This window comes from Hippopotamus amphibius, chromosome 15 (assembly GCF_030028045.1).
Source record: "Hippopotamus amphibius kiboko isolate mHipAmp2 chromosome 15, mHipAmp2.hap2, whole genome shotgun sequence".
Lineage (NCBI taxonomy): Eukaryota > Metazoa > Chordata > Mammalia > Artiodactyla > Hippopotamidae > Hippopotamus > Hippopotamus amphibius.
The window spans coordinates 69,154,151-69,175,326 of record NC_080200.1 but is presented as its reverse complement, the minus strand read 5'-3'; the positions used below and the strand labels follow the sequence as shown (position 1 = coordinate 69,175,326).

The following is a 21,176-nucleotide window of genomic DNA, read 5'->3' as shown; positions in this document are numbered from 1 at the left end:
AGCCCAACTTACCAATTTTTTAAATGAATCCTGCTTTTAGTGCCATATTTGAGAAAATTTTCCTTAACCCACGATCACAAAAGTTTTCTCCTAAGTTTTCCTCTGTGAGTTTTTAAATTTCCGGCTCTGCCCTCATGTACGGGACCCATTTTACGTTACCACGGGGTGCGGCGCACATCAGTTTTGTACCCTCGTCCTACGGGTCACTGGGGGAGAAGTGTCGAAACCTTGAGGCACAGCCGTGCGGATGGGTCTCTCAGTCCTTGTGGTCCTGCCATCTTCCCATGGTTTACGTGGAAGCTCTCTTGTCAGGGGCGCATCTCAGGGTCGCCACGTCCTCCTGGGAGCTGAATCCTTACCTTGCTTAGACCCGCTGACCACATGGGCTCTGAGATCGAGTTCACCCCACCTTCTTTTGATGGAGTTGGTCCTTTTCCTTTTGGCCTGTTGGTGTCCACGTAAAGTGTGTTTTTTACAGGCATCACGTGGTTGGGTCTTGCTTTTACATCCAATCTGACGATTTCTGCTGATCGTCGGGGGTGTTTGACCACTTATTGTGGTGCTGATACAGTTGGGTTAAACCCACCATCGCTACGCTGTGCCCTCTGTCCTCTCTACCACCTCCTTTGCTGGACTCTTGGCTGTATCTCTGCTGTGTTATCTTGGTGTCACCTTCAAGTGGCATCACACCGCTGCACATGTCATTGGGACGGGACGGGGCCACTTCTGGTCCCCCCCCCCGCCTCTGTGCCATCGTCATCTACGCAAATGAACCCCAGGATGCATCCTCAGTTTTGCTTTAGGTAATCAATCATCCTTTACAGAGATGTACGTGATGAGAAGCAGGTGCTCTGTGTGCCCACCTGATGGCGGCTCCCGAGCCCCCCAGCCCCTGCGTGGACCCGGCTTTCAGAGTGGGGTTCCCTTCCTTCTGCTGGAAGGACGTACCTCACCCACGGTGTCGTGAGGTCTGCTGGCCAGTGATGACGTGTTTCAGCATTTGTCTCTAAACACATCTTATTTCTCTGTTGCGAAAGTGAGGAATTCTAGGTCAACAGTGCCCTTTTGCTCTGGGTGGTTTATGGGCTCTGCACCCCTGGCTTCTGGGTTCTGGCTTGTTGTTCGGTGTCCTTTTACCCTGGTGACCGAGTTTCTCTTTATCGTCTCTTTTAGGCATTCCATCCCGATGCCCCTGGTGCGTTTCCTTCACGCCGCTTGTGTGCGGACATCATCCAACAACTTGGACTCACGGGTTTACAGTTTGTACTGAATTTGGGAAAGTATTTCTTCAGATATTTCTGTTCGCCCCTTTCCTGTGCGGACTCCAGGTGCATGTATATCAGGTGACTTGAAGTCCCACACTCACTGGTGTTCAGATCACTTTTTTGTCTTCATTCTCTATTTCGTCTCGAATAATTCGAGCTGCAGCTCTTCAGGTTCACTTGTTGTCTCTTCTGTGATGTCAGAGCCACCCTTAATCCCAACCGGGGTATCTTGCGTTGCAAACATCGTAGTTCTTCTCTGTAGAATTTAGATTTGTGTTTTTTAAAAGACACCTGTTGCATCTTGGCTGCACGTGGTCAGTCGTGCGTCCAGCCAGCTTGTGAACAAGGAACCCAGTGATTTTGCACACACCCTCATCTACCAAGTCCATCACCTGAGTCACTTCTGGGCTGTTTTTGATGATTATAGATCATCTTTCCTGCATTTTTGCATCTAGGTGGCCTCTGATGGGATGCTAGACATTGTGAATTTGACCCTTTGGGTGCTGGGTAGTTGTACGTTCCTCTGAATATTCTGGAACTTTGGGCTGTAGGCAAGCTACTTACAAAGAGTTTCATCATTCTTTCAGGTCTTGCTTTCAAGCTTTTTGTGGCGGGACCAGAGTCGGGTTTGCTGAAGGGTTACGATTTCTTCACGACGCGGGCAAAACCCAGCTGCGTTTCCATGTGACCAACCCTTCCAGGGCAGAGGGGAAGCCAGCCTCTTCTCCATCGTGACTAGAATCAACACTGTGGACTCATTAGGTTTTATTACGTGTAGAAGAACTGCTCAGAGCCCGCGCAGCTCTCGACGCTCCCGTGGCAGAGCCTGGCCCCTGCCCGACTCTCGTGGGGCTGTGGCCGCGGCCTCAGTCCTGCCCCCGGAGCACGGGCGGCTCCGTTTGGATGAGGGAACATACTCTGTAGGATTGAAGCGTTTTGAGATTTATTGAGATTTACTCTCGAGCCGAGCATAGAGTCTATTTTGTCAACTGCTTCATGTGCATTTTTAATGGCAATTAAGTCAATTTGGTAAATGAGGTTGTTCAAATTTCCTACATAATTGCGTTTCTTTCCCTGGCGGTTCTGTTGATTACTGAGAGAATTGTGTGAAAATCGCCAACTCTGTTTGCTCACTTATTTATTTCCTCTTTCCATTCTGTCCGTGTTTGCTTAGTATATTTCCAGCCGCGTCATGGGGGACGTACACCTTTCCGACGGCTGTGTCCTCCGGGTGAACTGAACGCCTTATGGTTCTGCAGTGTTTGTCTTTCACTCCGTCATCCTCCTCGCCTTAAAGGTCACTTCATGTGATGTAAATCCAGCTTCAGCAGCTTGCCTCCTGATTATGTTTGCATGTTACATACATTACCCAGCTTTTTTTGAACTTTCAAGACGTGTTTAAATAGCATATAGTTAGGTTTTTTGTTTGTTTTTTAATCTGGTCTAGCAGTTGTCATTTAGGAGTGTTTAGTCCAATTTAATGTAATTACTAGTATGGTTGGGTTTAAGTTTACCATTTGCTGCTTGTTTTCTATTTGTATTATCTGTCCTTTGTTCTTTTTTTTTCTTTTCTTTCTTTCCTGCTTAGTTTGGGTGAAATAATTATTTTAAAATATCCCATTTTATTTCTGCTATAGGCTTATTAGTTAGACCTCTGTGTTTTTATTTTGTTTTCCCTGGAGGCTTATAGTACATCTTTAAGTTTTCAAGGTCTCCCATCAAATAACACTAATCCTCTTTGCAGAGCCTGGTTTCCACGGGCACGTCACTCTTACCTTTGTTCCACGATTATATTTTCATCTTCTCTGGCTGCTTTTAACATTAGCTCTTTATCAGTGGCTCGAAGAACTTTTTGTAATGTCGCTTGCTGTATCTTAGTTATATTTCTTCTGCTTGTGGAGAGTCAAGCTTCTTAACTGTCTGCGCTGATGGGTCTGGGGAAATTCTGGCCACTATTTTGTCCAATATTTTTTCTGTCCTAACCTCCGCTTTCCTGGGATTCCCATCCCCTGTGATAGGACCCTTGGTGTTTCTACACGATGGGCTCATGGTGTTTTCTCCACGGGGTGTACCTCAGGTGCCCCTGTCCGGGGTGGGACGCGGGTGGTGGCTGTGGTCCTGCCTCTCTTCCCAGCTGACCCAGCGAGTACCGCGTGGCAGGGGACGGAGGGGTTGGGATGAAGCACAGATCCCCGCTCAGAGCCCAGCGGCCCAGAGCAGCTCCACCTCGTCAGACGCGGACCCAGGACTTAGCTCCGGGGGGCTCTTCCCTGGGCATCAGCTTGTTCTCACAGGACCCCCACCCCCCCGCCACCGTCCTTGTCCTCGAGGGGAAATGCTCGTCCTTGTCCGAATACCCTTGTGCCAGGGATGGACTTCCTTCCCTGCCTCCGTGTCTCTGGCGGCACCACTGAGGACCTCACAGCCGCTGTGTCCCCACCGCCCACAGCATGCTACGAGGAGAAGGGATTTATTTTACCCCAAGGGAAGCCTGGCAGCCCTGAGCAAGGCCCCTCCAGAAGCAGCTGGCCTGACGGACGGAGGGCTCACTTCTGACGCCTCAGTGACTGGGGTCTGTCCTGATGGGGTGGCCCCCGTGGCATGTAGGGTGTGCGTTGAGCCGCTCACAGCACAACCCACGTCCACGACACCCAGGTGGTTGTGGGAAGGCTCTTCTCGCCCTCACGCCGGTGACCACGGGGGTGTCCTGGCCTGTGGGACGCAAGTGCCACATGCTGCGCTCTGGCTGGGCACGTGTGAGCGTGTCCTCCTGGCGGGGCCCAGGAGGGGGCTGCAGCGGGGAGGTGGGCGGAGCTGCCCTGGGACCGCTGAGCGAGGGATGACCTGTTGCGGCCCAGCACCTTGGCCCAAGAAGCAGCCGCACACTCCTGTTGTCTTCTCTGCAGCTCTGGTCTCGTCTGTCTTGAAGGTCTCGCTTCCCTGGAGGGGACACGTCTACGCGGACACGGCCGAGCCTCCGCGCTGCGAGGTCACGGCTGTCGGGCTCCTGCCGGGGACGCGGCAGCCTGGGGTGTTAGGGATGCTAACGCAGCAGGGCGGGGCGGGGCGGCTCCTCGGGGGCCTCTCGGCACTTGCACGAGGGGTCCTGTGAGCCATGAGGGCGGGACCGCGAAGGCTCCAGACGCTCTGGGGTGACCAGGGGCACCACCTCACTGGTAAAGCCCTGGCTGTGCAGCTGCGCCGGGAGCCACGGGATGGAGGAAGCCGTGTGTCTGGGCCTCAGCCGCACCCCCGGCCCCGGAAGCGAGGACAGCTGCACCCCCTGGCTGCCTTCCTGCCTGGCGTGTGCGGGCGCTGTGTGTGCGCAGCAGCCTGTGCCCTCATCCTGCAGAGGGAACGGTGGTGGTGAGCGGGAACGCTGCCCCCTAGCCTTCCGTGCACCGGCGCGTCGGGGGGTGTCGGCCGGCGTGGGGAGTGAAGCTGCCCCGTGGGGGTGGGGGTCCCGGGTTCTCACTGCTGGGGGGAGGTGCGGTCTGCGTGTCTGGAGGAGTGGCCATCACATCGCGTGCGTCACCCCCCTGCGGCAAGAAGGTGAGCACGGACACGGCGTGGCCGGAGGGACGGACTGTGCCGGTCACTGGCACCCGCCGCGGGCAGAGCTCTGCCCCGGGAGACGGGCTGGAGTCTGCTGCTGTTCCGCCAGCGGGAAGGCATCGGGTTGGATCAGCAAACGGAGGTGGGGGGCAGCGGGGACCTTCTGTTTCTGTAGGAATCGCCACCAGGAGCACCGCGCGCGCCCGGGCTCCTTCGTGCCCATGCCCCCTGGGGCGCCGGGACCCCCCGGAGGCCGCACAGGTCCCGGGGCACGTGCCTCCCGCCCCCACCGTCAGCGCCCGGAGGCGGCGTCTCCTCTTCCTTCGACTGAGAAGCTGTGCCCAGCTTTGAATGCGAAGTGTCCAGACCCTGGCTTTGCTTTGGCCCTTTTCTTTAAAGAACTGAGTAAATGTAACCAATTGCAAGGGCAACGCCCCTCTGTTGTTTCAGGAAGCTACTGCCTACCAGCACAAAGAAGCAAAAGCAAACCCAAACCCCTCCGGGGCCTACACTCACTCTGGTGCACGTCCTCCTTCCCGCCCCCACCCCACGGGGTCGGGCACATCCTCCCAGCCCGGCTTCTCTGACTCGTGATGTGAACACCAGCCTAAGCGTCACTCCACCCGCAAGCCGCTGGCTACACCACCTCGATTTTCTCCCATACGGTTTGGTTTTGGGGACCGCAGGACATCAGCTCTTTTACTTCGGTTTCTAAATCCTTTACTGACTTAATCGGACTGAACTTAAGATCCCTGCCTCTCTCTGCGTGACAAAGCGTGTGTGGAAGGCGCGTGTTTCACAGAGAAATTAGAGAAACCAAATCACCAGGTGGGCAAACAGCCTACGGGGCTGAGCTCTGTGAAGGGTCAGCCGCTGTCCTCGTGGCAGAGAAGCCCCCAGGCCCTCCCTCGCTCTCCAGAAAGCTTCTCCTACAGAATTTCAGTTACTGGGCTGCCCCAACGTTGCTCGAAAAGCACAAAGACATCTCAGCGGGACTGGCTCTCCTGTCACAGCCTGAGCCACGTCTGTTGTGCTTCTAATAAAAAAAACCCACACATCACAAAATACAGCCTCAGGCATACAAGACTTTAGATTTTATTCGCTCTGTTGAAAACCCCAGGTTGTTCTGGGGGCGCCTGTGGGCTCCCGGTCCCACGGCGGGGGCTCCGTCCCCGGCCCTGCACGTTCACAGCGCCGAACGCCCGCGACCCTACGCCACGACGCGCGACAAGGGCATCAGGAGGGACAAACATCCATTTGAGGTCTGTTTCTCAGAGATTTTTTCCTGAAAACGCACAGCGGCGTTTCATTCAAAAACCCTTCATCCACAGACGCGGGGCCGCGGCCCCTCCTCAGAACATCTCGGCTCGTCGCCTCCTTCTTCGCCGGGTGTGGGCTTTTCTCTGTTAAAAAATGACACGTCACGCGCCCTGCGATCACGAGAGCCGTGCCGTCCGCGGCCGCGGCCGTGCTGGAAGGTGCGTGTCCGACGGGCGGTCGCCCTGGCGGGACGTCAGGTCCCCCCGGGCCCGCGCGGGGCGGGGGGCGTCGGAAGGAACGGACGTCACGGGTGTTTCCTTTTCTGCCGTCCGGCTGCAGACGCGCAGCCTCCGAGCCGCAGGAAGTCAGGAAACGTTTTCCCTGTACTTCTGGCCCCGGGGGTCCGTTTCGGTGGAGGTGCCCCCAAGAGAAAACCCAAGGTCTCAGAAATCCAACACAGAACCTCCCGAACAAACCCAGAGGCTTCGCTTCAGGGAACAAACTCAGTGTGTGGTTGTCATTGTGCTTTGAGGACAGGTTTCTAATTACGTCCCAAGGGAATGGATGGAGGCGGTCTCGGGAGGAAGGGCAGCACCTGGAGCCCCTCCCTGAGCCCGGAGGCGCTGCCCGCCACCCCACCCCGGGGACGCGGAGCGGGCAGCGCGCCCCCAGGCCACCCGCTCCTGCGGCTCCCACGCCTTCCTGCCCTGGGGCTGATCGGGCTCCAGGCGTCCGAGGACCCCGGGGTGGGGGTGGGGGGACGGGGACACAGTCCGCCTCGGGCAGGGCCTCCTGCGGTCACCATCCCTCAGGGCACCCGGGGCGACGGGGCCTCCCCCCCGCTCCGCTCCGCCTCAGCCCCACGCATCTGCCCGACACGCGAGCTGACGGGAGCGCACACTTGGGTGAGACAGCTTCTGTCACGTTGAAACACAAACCCCAGGCTGGTGCGAAAGGGGCGGCTCTGAGAAGAGCTGAGGTGGCAGAAACGCGGCTGTGGGCCGGGCGCCTGCCGCGCCCCCGGGGAGGCGGTACCGGGTGGAGGGAGGCCGGAGGGCCAGTCACCTCAGCGCCCCCGCGGCCCCAGAACCTATCAAAAAAGGGCCGATAAATAAACGTCCGCTGACCCTCAAAGGAAAATGAAGTAGAAAAACAATTCTCGTAAAAAAAAATGCTGAATGTTTCCTGAAGTATCTAAATGAAGTTTATAAAATACTCATGAGCTCCTGCAAATATAGAAACGCTTAAAAATCAGACAGCGGCGGGGCCCGCGGCCTCCCCCGAGGCCGGCAGAGGCTCTGTGCTGGATCCTGGCCTCCGCGCGCCTGCCGTGGAGGCCCCGGGCCGGGCCGGACCGCAGGGGCCGGCGGCGGAGAGGATGCAAACGGAGCAGGAGGCTCGAGGTGAGAGCAGAGCTGGCCCGGCCCGCGCGCCACCCGCAAGGGGCCCCCGGAGCTGCCCCTGAGCCCGTGTGCGTCGGGGCACGTGGCTTTCCCTCCAGGGGCCCGCGGGCCGCGAAGGGACAGCACGTGGGGCGCGTGGAACCTGGGTGTGGTCACAGCAAACGGGGGGGCGGCTGCGGAGAGGCCTGTCTCTCCAGACCCTCCCGTCCTAGTCCAGCTTCTTGCGAAAAGGCTCTGTCCCGACGGCCGAGGTTTCGGGGCTGAAGTCGGCACAGAAGCCGTTGGGGGTGGGAGCCGCGGGCGTCTGTGCGCAGCTCCGGGAGCGCGTCTGCTCGGGGTACAGGTATTCCTCTGCGAAGTCGGGGGACGCCTCGGCAAACCTCTCGAAGTCGGCTGGAAAGACAAAGGCACCTTGGTTAAGGGCTCGCGGGGGCGAAGCTCTGGAGTCCGGGGTCTCTCCCGGGCGCCCCGCTCACACCCAGGGGTGGGGGGGGGGGCATCGTGGCATCTACGGGGATGCTCGGGAGGCCACGAGAGGCACCCCAGTCGCCGTGGAAACCAGGGCGGCCGCCACATCCTTTCAGCTGCTCCTGCTTCGGGAGAACTGAAGGATCGCGTTGGGGGTGTATTCCGGGTGCTCCGAGCCCTGACGCCCCCAAGGCCGGGGCCTTGATGGCCTCGGCGACACCCTGGGGACACCCCGCGCACAGAGGGTCCCCCCAAGACTCCGCGGGGCCTGTGTGGCTCTGTCTCCCGGTGGCCCTGGGTCCCGGGCACGGCGGGCTCCAGAGGCTGCAGGGGAACGCCTGCCCCCTCGGGGAGTGGGCGCGGCCTCCGCGGGCCCGGCGGCCGGTCCAGGCTCCAGCCTCAGCAGCGTCCGCTCCCTGGGAGGCGCCCGCGCCCCTCGGCCAGCGCGCTGCCGCTCCTGCCTGACATTTGGATGCAATTTGAAAACACATCCAAACGAGACGTGCACGGTGACCTTTCCCGAGCAAACGTCTCCTCTCATCTCAGGGAGATTACGGGCCCGTCCCCAGACGTGCACGCCGGCTGGCGGGCAGGGCGGGCCGCCTTCTGGGGCTCCTGCCGCCCCAACACCCCCGGCCCCGGCCCCCGGGTGGGCTCTCGTCCCGGTCCCCCAGGAGCTCGTCTGTCCCACGGCGTGGGGCGACAGGTGACGAGGCCAGAACCCCCGGGGAGGAGAGGCCCCCGTGATCCTGTCCCGATGGGCTGGGCACGGAGTCCCTCCTCCCACCAGGGACCCTGGTCTCGGCAACCGCAGCCCCGGGGACGGCGTCTGTCTCACAGCAGGCTCGGGATGCGCTTCTGTTAACCGCCTGCGGAAACGAGACTGGAAGCCCCCGCCCCGCCCCAGCCCTGCCAGGTTTCAGGGGAGCCTGGGGAGCCTGGGGAGCGCGGGGGGGCGCCCTCTCAGCTCCCAGCCACTCACCAAACGTGATCCTGCCCTTCTCCTCTTGGTCGATGGCCTGGAAGAGGTCTGTCACGGTCAACTCAGCCACCCCCAGGGCGGTCTTGAGGATGCTGGACAGGGCGTGCTCGTCTATGCTGCCGTTCTCCTGTGACCCGTACATCTGCAAGGCAGGGCGGGCGTCACCCCTCGGCCCCACCAGCCCTGACTGTCCGGGCCGGCCGCTTCTCCGTGGTGTTTCCAGGTCTCGGGCTGGCCCAGATCCCGGATCAGTGACTCTGTTTCTTCTCTCCTGTGCCTTAATTCCCAGTCTTTTGCTTTAAATTCTCCAAGAAAGAGTGAATCCCCAAGCCCTAGGCCCCCACCCCCAACCCCAACAAAGGCAGAGTCCAGACGCACACGCTTCCCCCGTGACCTGTGAGCTCGCGGTACCCGGGCGCGCCCTGTGCCCTCCGGACCCGTGAGTAATAGACCTGTCTCTTCTAAGTTCCCCGATGCTTGGCACCGAGGGTGTCTTGCAAACGGAGTGAGAACCACAGGGGCCGGTCCAGCCACAACCCTGGTCGCCAGTGGGCTGAGACCAGCGCACCACCGCCTTCCGTGCTGCGGCTGGAACTTCCCGACGTCCTCCCCCTCCCGGTCCAGCTCCGAAGCAGCGGCGCCCACCCCGAGCCTGACCAGGGGCTGCAGGAGAGCTGGGGGCTGTCACCCCTGCGCTGCCGGGGGGCTCTCCGCCCCGCTCTCTGACGTGGGGGCCCCCAGATCAACCTGCTCCTCTACGCCCCCGACTTTCTGCAGCGTTCACGCTGCCTCCCACCCAGAGACGGCCTCCCCGGGGCGGGACGTCCACACGAGCAGGACACGCCGGCACCGCCGCAGGGACGCCCGGGCACGGGGCCGTCTGCGTCCCCACAGGGCCTGTGAGGGGCGGTCGGCGCAGGGGAGGTCGTCGTGGGGAAGCGCCGGGACGCACGAGGTGGCACAGGCGGTGCTGTCCTACCTGCAGCCCTTGTACCTGCCCTCGGGGGGGGGGTCCTGGCGGGGCCCCCGGAAGGCGTCACGTGCAGGCTCAGCCCTTTGCCTGAGGAACGAGCCGGCCGCCTCCCTGCCAGCCCCTGTCGTGACGTTACTACCGGGCGACGTCAGAGAAGCTGCCACGGGGCCACCGGATGGGGCGCGGCCGAGGCAGCACGGGCACAGCTGACAAGCCCGTGGGCAGCCCTGAGAGGCAGCCGCCGAGGCTGGAGGAAGAGGCTACCAGGGGCCGGTGCCACCCGGCCCGCTCCTGTGGCCCGACCCGCGGCAGCCCCCACGCCGCGGGGGACGCGCCCGTGTGCCGGGGCGAGGGTCTGCGGGGGTCAGGAGGGAGAGAAGCGGCTCCCCACCCGGTGAGGGACAGGGGCTTCCTGACTTACGCATCGGGCTCTCGTGAGTCTGGCTAACTTGAGAGGCACCTGTGAGACGCAGAAAGAACGCCTCTCGGCGGCAAAGCCCGCCCAGCTCCATCCTCGGGGACTGACCCGCCGCGGCCAGGCGTGAGGACAGCCAGGTGGACCTGCAGGGGGGCCGGGACCCCGTCACGGGCCTCCCCCAGCCTCCCAGACCCCCTGCGCTGGGGTGAACGGTCCGGCTCTGGGCTACCCGGGGGCAGACGGCTCCTCAGTCTCTAAGCCCCGCTTTCCTCTGGTCGACAGGCTGATGGGGGCCGTGTGGAGAGACAGAACCCACCGGTCCTGCTCAGGCACCCAGGACTCGGGAAGACCCTTCTCCACGCCCTTCTTAGGCGTGAGAACTACTAAATCCAGGAAGAAATCAAGTAGAGGAGGTTTGCGGGCATTTTTACAAGCGGAGGCCAGTACAAGCCCACGTGAGAAGAGCAGGTGACACCACGTTTACCGACGTCGTCGGGACCATAAAACGTATCACAGGTCTCACCGACCCCGGAGCTTCAAGTCACGCAGACGCCACACTTGCCTTGAACGCCAGCCGGATGGTGTCCAGGGTCTGGGACGGCTGGCAGACGACGGACAGGGCGACCACGTACTCCCGCAGGTCCACCTCCCCGCTGCCACTCTGGAAAGAGAGGCTTTCAGGCGACAGCCCTGCCGCCTCCCCGAGCGCATGTGTGACGTCAAAGGCCTTTTAGCGACCTGCTTAAAAAACCCCCAAACTACAGGCGTGTTTATCAGCACGTGGTGATTAAAGCCAAATTTCTGCGTGCGTTTGACAGCGCTCTTCGGGGAGCAAATACCCCAAGAGACCGGATGGCCGGGAGGACAGGCAGCAAGGGCTGGTCTCCCCCACCTGCTTCCAACACCGAAGACCCTTTCCATCACTTGGGAAACAGCTGCCCTCGCCTCTACCCACCCCCAGGCCGTACCTCGTCGAACAAGGAAAACAGGTCCTCCAGCGTCTCGGACTCGGGGACCCCCAGCTGCGCCGCGAACTCAGAGAGCGTCACCCTGCCACCCTGCTTGGTCTTGGCGCGTTCTGCATGTCTGTACAGGTCTCGTTCAAGTGTTTCTGGTTTTAGCCTAAACAAAAAATGAGGGGAAGAATTTTTTTCAATAAAATTACAGAATGCTGAAAGTGGAAGATTCACTGTTTTAAGGCCCAACAAGATGTTAACATGGTTCATCGGCCAAGCCGTCAGTCCTGGAGAAGAGGGGCTCCTCTAGGAGCGGAGCGCGCCTTGGGAGCACCTGCGCGCGCACTGGCCCCACCGCGGGTGTGCGTGGCCCACGCTCAGGCAGGGTCTCCGGGGATGCGGGGGTGTCCATACAGACAGCTGGGCCAAGCAGTCAGGGTTTAAGGCACTCACTTCTGTGCAGAGTGAAGTTGGTATTTGAAAAATGAAAAAAAAAAAAAAAACCCCAAACCTCAGAAAACGCACTATTGATTATCTCGATTGCCCCGCTGCCTGTGGCCTCCAGCTTGGTCCCTGAGTGCCCGGGAGAGACCCTGCAGGGGTTGGCGGGTTCCAGGCTGGCACGAGGCATCTCCCCTCCGTGAATGATCTCAATTCTTTGGCACAGGAGCCCACAGGAGCACCGTCTCCACCAAGCACCCGAGAGAAAGGACCAGGGAACTCACCCCAGGCCCCTCACCAGCCTGGCAAACTCCAGAAGACAGGTGTCCGTGGGGAGACGAAGCTGGCCTTCCGCCAGGGCCAGCTGGCAGTCCTCAAACGTGTAGTCAGTTACGGAGACGCCCAGGGCCCTGTGAGAGAGGAGGGCACCACTGTCTGCCACCTCCCCCACGCCCTCGGGCAACAGAGCCGGGGGACGGTGCCAGGGTACGAGGGGGCCGGAGAGCGGGGTCACGCACGGTGGCCCCGCTTCCTGCCCGTCCCTCGCGGCCTCTCCAGAGCCAGCTCTGAGGGTGCGAATCCACACAGCGGCCACACCTGCCGACCCGCATGCTGCCTCCTGCTCTGGGACCCGCGGGCATCCACGCCGTGGAGCAGTTTGTCCCTGAGGACACGTGCGCTTTAGAAAGGAGGCTCCTCCCTCTGCAGGACCCAAGTCATTTGTCTGCATCACAAATGGCATCTTTGCTTGGGTTTGCATGTTTTAATTTTGTAGCTCCAATAGAACTTGTTTTTAGTTAAACATGAGAAGGAGATATTGATAAGAATACAGGTGGTATACAGAGTGGAGGTGAAAGTCATGAGAAGAACCAGTTTCCCAAGAACAGGAACCACCCCGAGTGAGACGCTGCGGGCGGGTGTTGGAGAAACGGGCGGCATGTGCTCAGGGCTCGGGGGTCTCCTGCCCGCACTCGGCCTTGAGGAAGAACTTGAGGAGCAAACCCCCAGGCATCCGCAGGAAGCCCACAGCGAAAACCAGACGGGAGCGCAGGAGGGTGCGCAGGGCTGCACGAGGAGCTCTGGGGGCTCCCCGCCCCACCCGCGCTGCCGGAAAGCCCTCCGCCCCAGCTGCCTCCGCCCCGACCGCAGGGCAGGCAGCTCCTCATGGCTCCCGCAGAGCCAGCACCAGGCCTGGAAGAGGGGCGCGTCCTCCGGTGGGGAAGCCCGGCCGGGCCTGACGGAGGAGCACGCCGAGCACACGGGCAAAAACCGGCTTCAAACTCCCCTGGGGCCGAAGACGCGGGCAGCCCCTCCTTCCTCCCAACACGAGGGCAGGAGGGCAGCCTTGGCTTCCCTGAACTGTTCACACCCGTGAGGGCCGAGGGGAGAAGCCACACGTCCCGGGGTGGGGCACAGGCCTGCCCCCTTCCACCCCTGCCAGAGTGGGGCCCCTCCTGGCCGTCGCTCCCCAGAAGGGGCGTCTAAGGGGGCCTGAGCAGGGCCTGGAGGGAGGAGGGGAGGCTGTGAGCAGGGGGATGGGCCCTGGACCCGACCCTCCCCCTGCCCTCCCACCCCCGGCCCTGCAGGACGAGTGTCCCAGCGCAAGCCCACAGCACCTCACACAGGAGCCTTTCACAGGAGCCGCTGGCCGGCGAGTGCTCTGGAAGGGTGGTGTTTAAAGACCATATTCAGCGCTAAACATGAAGGCTGAATAGCTGACCCCACATTTCCATTACTTGGAAGCTGGGGCTGCCCCAGCTCCGTGGTTAGCCGGGTACCACGGCGGCTTCCGCCCCCGAGGGAGCCAGCACGCGTCCTGGCACCTTAAAGACGACGCTGCCGGCGGGGCTGCGTGGCTCAGCTCAGCGCATCTCTGCAGGCAGCAGGGGCTGCTGCTTCCGGCAGGCGCCGCCCTGAAGTCCGACGGAGCCAGAACCCAGTCGTTCCACAGGGCTGCGTCAGACTCCACGGAAAATAGCTTTCTCCTGACTATTAAACAAAGTGCATTCATGGTAGGAAATTTACTACATACAGAAAACTACCCCCCCGCTGGCCTCCATAACTGAATGGGGTTTTACTCATGCTGATGGGACCGCCGGCCCTCCGGATTCGCAGTTCCATATCCAAGGACACGGAGGGCAGCTGCACTAGGTCATCTCACGTGAGAGACCTGAGCATCCTTGGGTTTTGGTCCCGGAGGGTCGGGTGCTAGGACACAGCGCTAATTCCTTGTTGCCATGGCGATGCTGTGTGCAGTCAGGTAACAAGGAAACAGCCACTTTGAAGGCTTCCTCCCATGGCTGCTAAATTCCCCTGAAGAGCGCTTAGGTCTGGTCGCGTGGGGACAGAAGCGGAACTGCACCAGGGGCTCCCGGAAGGGGGGCGAGGCCGGCTCAGGGGCGGCCAGCAACGCTCGCGGGATCTGGGCCCTTCCCAGGAGCATCCGGGGTGGGACTAAGGACCGGGGAGGTGACGGCCCACCTCCCCTCCCCCCGTGATTCCTGCTGTGGGGGGGGGGGCACCTGACGGGTTATCTGTCCTCCTCCACTGCACTGACGCCGTCTCCATTAACAAAGACTATGTGACGTCATAACGGTCTCCTAAGGATACACAGTTAAGATTTTTAATAGTTAATATATGTGAACATGAAAAAGAAAAATGACCGCTAACCCGTCAGGCCGTGACTCTGCGGGTATTGTATCTTTATCTAGAGGATGATCAAAGGTGTCACTCACTGCCCCGACTTCCCAAAAGTGGAGAGTTGAGCGCATCCCGCATCCCGGCAGCTCTGAGCCCCTGCCTGGGATTTCGGAGAAGGGAGGGGCCCGGGGTGGGGGGGGCGTGTTCCGCTGGAGTCTGTTTCCAGCACCTAACACTCCAAGGGCGCGTGGGCGGACTGGACGCCTGGCTGGGTTTAATTTACGTGTTGGGGTTAAATGCGTGATTTTGCGCAGTGTGTCCCAGAATGCACTGAAGCAGGGACAAGGAGGCGTGAGAAGGTGGACTTTCCTTTAGAAGCTAAGTCGCGCCAGCACCCATCAACCCCTGGCAGCCCCTGCACCTCCCCACGGGGGATGCCGTCCTAGCATCCCTCCCAGCACCGCGGCGGCTGAACTCAGAGGCAGCCCTGCCGGGAGAAGCGAGAAGGAGAGGGAGAGGCCGGGCAGCTGGGAACTGCAGGGAAATAGGAGGCGGGGATGTTGCCAGCTGCACGCACGGCGTCCCGTAAGCGACACGGGATTCCATGCACAAACCCCACCCTTTGCTCGGGAGACGGAGGAAGAGCCTCAGGAACACGATCCGGCTGGACCGCAAGCGCCGAGGACGCACCAACCTCGGCCCCACAGCGTGCACTCGGCCCCACGGCTGCTCTCCACAGCGCACACGCACACAGCCCCGCGGGCACTGCTGGCTAGCGGGGACGTCTGCCCTTTGCAGAATTAAGTGGCAATGAACCACCTTCCAAATGTTGAACAAGCAGAAACGTCCTCCAACAGAATCAGGAGACCAAGCGTGTGGCCAAGCACACGCTGGCCGACGCGCAGCCCAGGCAGCGCAAGCCCACCTCCTGATGCCGCTGGCTGGCGCGACAGCAAGGCCGCCACCCTGGCCAACAAGGACGCTGAGGAATGGGCACTCGGGGGAGCCCAAGGGCACCGGGCATCCCGCAGACCCTGCCACCCGCCGCGGGAGGGGCACTGACTCACTCTGCCATCACGCGCCGCACGTTGCTGGCATACAGCGCGGGGTCCTTCTTCTCCGCCTCCGAGGGGGTGTACACAGGAAGGAACTGCGCACACAGAGAAGCCGCTTACCGCACTGGCACAGGACGCTGCCCCCCCAACGCCACCACAAGTGACAACGCCGCCCGCACAAGTCAAGATCTGCCAGAGTGCCTTCCGTCAGAATTGTCTTTGGAGCTGTCACTCCTGCTCGGGCGTGCACACACCCGCACACACATGTGTGGAAACGCACAACCCACCTTCCCTCACCAGGAGCACCACCCCCGACATGAAGCCAGGGCACTGTGTGTCTAACGATTTCACCCAGGGCTTCGTCTTCAGATGCAAGAGAATCACACGTGTGCTTCCATTTCTAAAGGGCTCAGTCTGTGTCGTAGATAACACAACAAGCTATTTCCACGTGACGGACTATCACTAGCTTTTTGACGACTCCTGCATTTGGAGACTATAATAACTTGTCCAAAGGAACCCGCGTCTCCGCATGCCTGATGCTTACGCGGTGTTGTAAATAAGTAAGTCCCACACCTGTCCCAAGCCCCCATCGCAGAAAAGGAGAAAGACCATTACTGAGCCCTTTTCTTTAATATGCATATTCAGGAATACAGGAATATCCCCAAATCCTATTAATTCTCATCATACAATTCTAGTCTTTCACTTACTGCTACCTTTCTAAAAACTCTGTAAGTTGCAACAGTTCCCCATATTAGCACTGTCATCTTGCAGGAGTAGCACAAGGAAAGAATTTAGAGTGATTTCACAAAGCCATACAGTTTCTTTTCAACTCTTAAAATCAGAAACCAGTCTGAAACAGGGCATCTTCCTCGGAGTCACTGCTGCTTCCTGGCCGCTAGCAGGTGAGCCACATAACACATCCAGAGTTGCAGACCAGCCACCCGTGGACTCAGGCCATGTCCCTTTCAGCTCAGTGCTTTATAATTAAGTAGCTTATGTTCTACTGAAACGAAAACCTGGCTGAAAGCTGGGTCATTTGTAAATTCAGTATTACTCTGCAGTATTTATCAGAAGGTAGCAAATGAAATGCTTTAAGCTGTGTAAGACATCTCTCATTTTTGGGTGCAGGGCTAGCAAGAAATAAGAAAATACACTTTTAAGAAAATAAACTCTATTCCTCATCCACTCAATTACATTTACAGGCTGCAGGAATGTGACCATATTTATCTGAGTAGAGAGGACAGGTATTGTGACTTTGGAGATGGGCTGAAGACTGGAAGGCCGTCTACCTGGTCTGACCAAGTATTAAACGGGATAACAGTACGATTGGTTTAGCAGCACGATGTCAGCAGTGTGAGCATCAGATAAAAATATAAGCCCAAAGAATCATTAATTGCATGTGTGTCAATTTTATATGCCCTTAAGCTATGCTAACCATACTAAAAGAATGCTGGACTTCGCTACCTGATGATTTTTAAAATCCTATCTGAAAGGATAAAAAGTCACACAAGAGACACAAAGTGATTGATGCAAAACCACTGGGAAGCACCTCTTAGGAGCCATGAGAAATGGAAAAAGTTCAAAGCCAGACAGATCCAGGTACCTTTGTATCTATACAGACACCAGCGCAACATTGTAGCAACATATTATACCCAAAGAGACTCCTGTATGACGTTACATCCATATAACATTACATCTGCACAGATATCAGTGCAACACTCTATCTATAGAGACCCTAATAAAGGTTACATAAATTTATAACAACACAGACAACATAACACAACAGGGCCTCTGCGTAAACTCCAACCCGACCCTGTAACGCTGTAGCTATACAAACCTCAATTTCCACTTGATTGTGAAACTGACACAGCGTGAGCCACAGGATCTTCAACCTTGAACACGAAGGGATTTACAGCACTGATTAGAAGATTCTCCATTGCTGTAAGTGAACGACTTACGGTTCTGGAGCAAAGCCCGCGGACCCGGCTCCCCTGCAGAGGGCACCACCGAGCAGGTGATGCTGCTTCCGGAGGGAATGCCGCACCTTCCTCAGCCTAGAGCTGGACCTTAAACACAGCGCCGAGGGACCAGCTACTGCGATTAGACGGCGGTCCTCACTGAGCTGATCAGATACACGCACACCCGCCTGGCTGTGGCCTGGAAGCCGCTGTCCCGTCTGTCCTCCAGCTCAGGACACCTCGTCCCCGACGCTTGTCCCCTCCTGGCTGTCCCCAGGCCCCGCGTCCTGCCGTCCCCGGCCCCACTTCCACCTCGTGGAAGCCCCCTCCTCCAGCGTCCCCCTCGCCCCGCACCACCCTCTCCACCCTCCAGCTCGGACGCGCCGGGGGCCTGGAAGGGCTCTGGCGGCCTCACAGTCCACCCTCTGCCTCCGAACACCAGCTCGCATGTCAGCGCTGGGACCCCCGTGCGCCCCCTGCAGCCACGAGGAGGCCCCGCGCTCCCCTCCCCTTCGCGGGGTCCACAATGTGTGGCTGATGGCTGAGCCGACAGACACGGGCGGGCGGAGTTCTCGGTTACCTTCCCGCCGGGGCTGAAGACGATTAAGTTCAGTCCCAGAACCCAGGAGCGTGAGGAAGGCCAGACTCCTGCAGCCAGCCTCCCTGGGCTGGACCACGCGGCTGGCCGGCAGCGGCGGCCACGCGCTCCGTTTCGCTACGGTGAGCGCACGGCAGCCACTGGAGCGGGCCTAAGCCTTCCTGGGAGGACAGGACAAACAAGACAGCACGGGGTCCGACTTACGCTCCGGGGCCTTGCCACGTCCACGTGATGGTGTCCTGGGGGCAGGAAAGGAGCGATGAGTCCCCATGGAAGCCCCGCGTGTGCCGCGTGCCCCCTCCTCCACCCACCTCGCCCTGGCCCTTGCCCTGGCCACCTCGGACCCCAGAGACGCTGTCCCCCGGCCACCGTGTCCACTCCGGGGCAGGGGAGAAGGGACAGCCCACCACCTGCAGGTCGCCCCAGACTCGCTCACCTCTCCTCTCAGGCTCTGAGGTCACCAACCCCAGCAACTGCCCAAGACCCCGTCCTGCCCCCTTTCCGCCCTCCTCCATCTCCGGGTGCCTGGGGCAACTTCGGTGCACGCCCGGGATCTGCTCGGTGCTCTGCCAGCCCGCCCTGCCCGTCACCACCGCCCAGCCGGGTGACACCGTGGGCAGCCTCGTTCCATCTCCACACCCACCTGAGCCCCCAAGGTCCTCGCCTGGACTCTTGGTCAGAAACGTGCTCCAGGGGGTCAGCCCCAGGCCGGGGGGGTGACAGGGGACAGAACGAGGTGTGTAGGGCCACCTCTCCCCAACCTCGTGCCTGCCCAGGGTCCCACGGGGGCCCTTCAGACGCTCTCCATCCTCAGCCACCCAGGCGAGGGCGGTGGGTGACACTCATCCTGCTCCTACCCCGACACCAGTCACCCGCCAGGGCCTCCTCCTCCTGCAGGCCTCACACCCACCCGCACCCTCACGGCTCCTGGAGGCCCACCTGCCACGGGGCCTCCCACACGCAGTCCCCGGCCCAGCCCCCTCCGTGAGGCCTGCGCTCACACCTCATGCAGCCAAGAAGCACGTGACACAGACCAGGCGCGCAAGGCAGAGGCCACGCTTCCCCGACAGCTGGGCTGGACGCTCCCAGAACAACCCCCCCAGTGCCGTGCTTCAAATAAGCCGATGGAACAAACTTAAAAGGGGGAAACCCAGCATTCTACACACGGGTGACGGATTCGCACTCTCAGAAACTGGCGAACGCACGCACGCCTGCAGAGCCCTGAGACAGCTGTGCCTGCGCCCCGCATGGCCGCCGCCTTCTGCAGCCGGCGGAGCGACCGTGGGGCACTCAACCCCTCTCCCTCCTGGTGCCTCCAGCCATCGGGACTGAAGTGTTCTCAGTTTTAAACCGTCCCGGAGCGTGAACTGGGTGGAGAGACTGCTGGGAACACAGGGGCCGCACACCCACACGTAAGGATCCAGGAAGGGCCAGGGCTTTGTGACCCACGAAAGTGGGCTTGGTGAGCAAGTCACGGGGAACGTTCTGGAACACCGGGGAAAAAGGAGACGTGGCCCTGAGACACAGGCGATTCTCTGGCTCAGGAGATTCGCTGGACATTCGTGCCCAGGAAAGCACACTCACCAGTTTGTTTGGGTACCGCAAGACCACCGGCTGGACAGGGACCCCCGGGATAAACGCACCTGCGGAAGGAGAAAGGGAGACCCCTCACTTCCACGGCAGCGAGCCCCCTGCCCGCACTTCTCGTGTGGCCCTCAGAACAAAGGGGCTTCTCTGCCAGGCCTTCCTGGTCAGTGGTCGGTCGGTGCCGGGCAGGCTTCCTCAACATCTGTGCCGGCTGTGGACACGCACAGAGAACCCCAGGATCGCAGGAAACAGACAGCAGAGCATCTCCGGGCTGAGGCGCTTTGGTGGGAGGGAGGGTCTCCCCCACCTTCTCAAGGCGAAAAAGAAACAGGAAAACTACGTACCAGGCTTGAAGGTAATGAGGCAGGTCCTGTTGGTACACGTGCCTTCTGGGAAAATCATTATCTTTAAATGGGGAAAAAAAAAAAGATCAGCATCAAAGGGACCGTTCAGCGCTCACAGATGCCAATTTCACCACCTACTTCTTCTAGTCCTGATGTGACTTAGGTACGTCCGTGACATTTGGCTGAAAAAGTTAAGATGCACAGGGAAGCATTCACTACCTTCCCCTCTGACCACTGGCTTCTCTAAAATCTGGAAGCAATGCAAGCGCACACACAGCACCTGCCTTCTCAGGGGGTGGGACGTGCGGACAGGTGGCCGCTGGGCGGACCGGGCACCACCGCCCGGGCAGGCGGCCCACAAAGCAGGGCAAAGGCACACGGAGGAGAGCCCGCGCTGAGGGTGGGGGCGGGGGGAGGCGGGGCCGGGCCCGCCACGCAAACACCCGGGGCGCCAGCAGCGAAGCGGCGCCTTCCCCACGGGACCCCGCCTCCTACGGGCGTCCAGCGACACACGTGAGCGCACGTCCCCCCACCGTGTGCTGGAAAAACAGCCCGTCAGGGTGCTTCCAGCCCCGGGCCCTGGAGCAAAGGGCAGCTCCCGGCGGCGCTGAGCCAGCGCGGGTCCACCCGCGGCGCGCCTGCGGGTCGGGCAGGAGAGCTGAACGGAGGAGGGGGTCGCCCCGTACTGCTGGGGGCGGCAGCCGGGGACCCTGGAGGCACAGCCCCCCAGGGGCTGCCCACCCACGGGCACGGGTGCCACAAGTGAGGCCGTCGACGCTTCCCGAGTAGCCAGAACCCACAGAGCGCTGCGGGATTCTCCGCGTCTCGAGGCCAGCCCGCGGAAAAGAAACACACACACACGGCACGGCTGAAGTGCACCCACGGCGATCGCGTGCGAGGCCCCTGCCCCACGGCCCTGGTCAGCCCTCCCGACACCCCGAGGGAGCCACCCACGTGCCAGGCAGGCTCGGAACCTTCAGCAGGAAGTGGATACACCCTGCAGCCTGACGCACGGCTCACACACGAGACCGGGCTGACCCGCAGCTGGGGCGGCCAGCTCTTTCCGACACGCACTCATAAAACATCCGTTTTCAATAAAGGTGTTCTGGGGACTTGAGATGCATGAGAGAATTGCGTTTCCCTGTTTCTTTTATGTTTAAACCGCCAGAACCAAAAATACCTGACAGGCAGCACAGTCTTGGATTTGCACTCATCGAAAATAAAATGAAACGCAACGAACCCAGCCTCCCGGGAAGGAAGTCCTGGCCCCGAC

The 21,176-nt window shown here is 60.1% G+C and overlaps 1 protein-coding gene across 2 annotated transcripts in view; it reads right to left on the bottom strand.

Annotated features, from left to right (window-relative positions):
- Positions 1 to 5,897: 5,897 nt before the first annotated feature.
- The window catches only part of LPCAT1 (lysophosphatidylcholine acyltransferase 1), a 40,910-nt gene continuing 25,631 nt past the window's right edge, over positions 5,898 to 21,176 (bottom strand). For both annotated transcript variants that reach the window (XM_057709114.1, XM_057709115.1), the window contains 10 exons: positions 19,904 to 19,964; positions 19,557 to 19,615; positions 18,177 to 18,211; positions 17,254 to 17,308; positions 15,429 to 15,511; positions 12,006 to 12,131; positions 11,293 to 11,446; positions 10,887 to 10,985; positions 8,934 to 9,075; positions 5,898 to 7,876 (listed from right to left, as the gene is read on the bottom strand). In XM_057709114.1, coding sequence (XP_057565097.1) covers positions 7,692 to 7,876; positions 8,934 to 9,075; positions 10,887 to 10,985; positions 11,293 to 11,446; positions 12,006 to 12,131; positions 15,429 to 15,511; positions 17,254 to 17,308; positions 18,177 to 18,211; positions 19,557 to 19,615; positions 19,904 to 19,964 — 999 coding nt within the window. In that variant the 3' untranslated portion in view covers positions 5,898 to 7,691. The remainder of the gene's footprint in view (positions 7,877 to 8,933; positions 9,076 to 10,886; positions 10,986 to 11,292; positions 11,447 to 12,005; positions 12,132 to 15,428; positions 15,512 to 17,253; positions 17,309 to 18,176; positions 18,212 to 19,556; positions 19,616 to 19,903; positions 19,965 to 21,176) is intronic.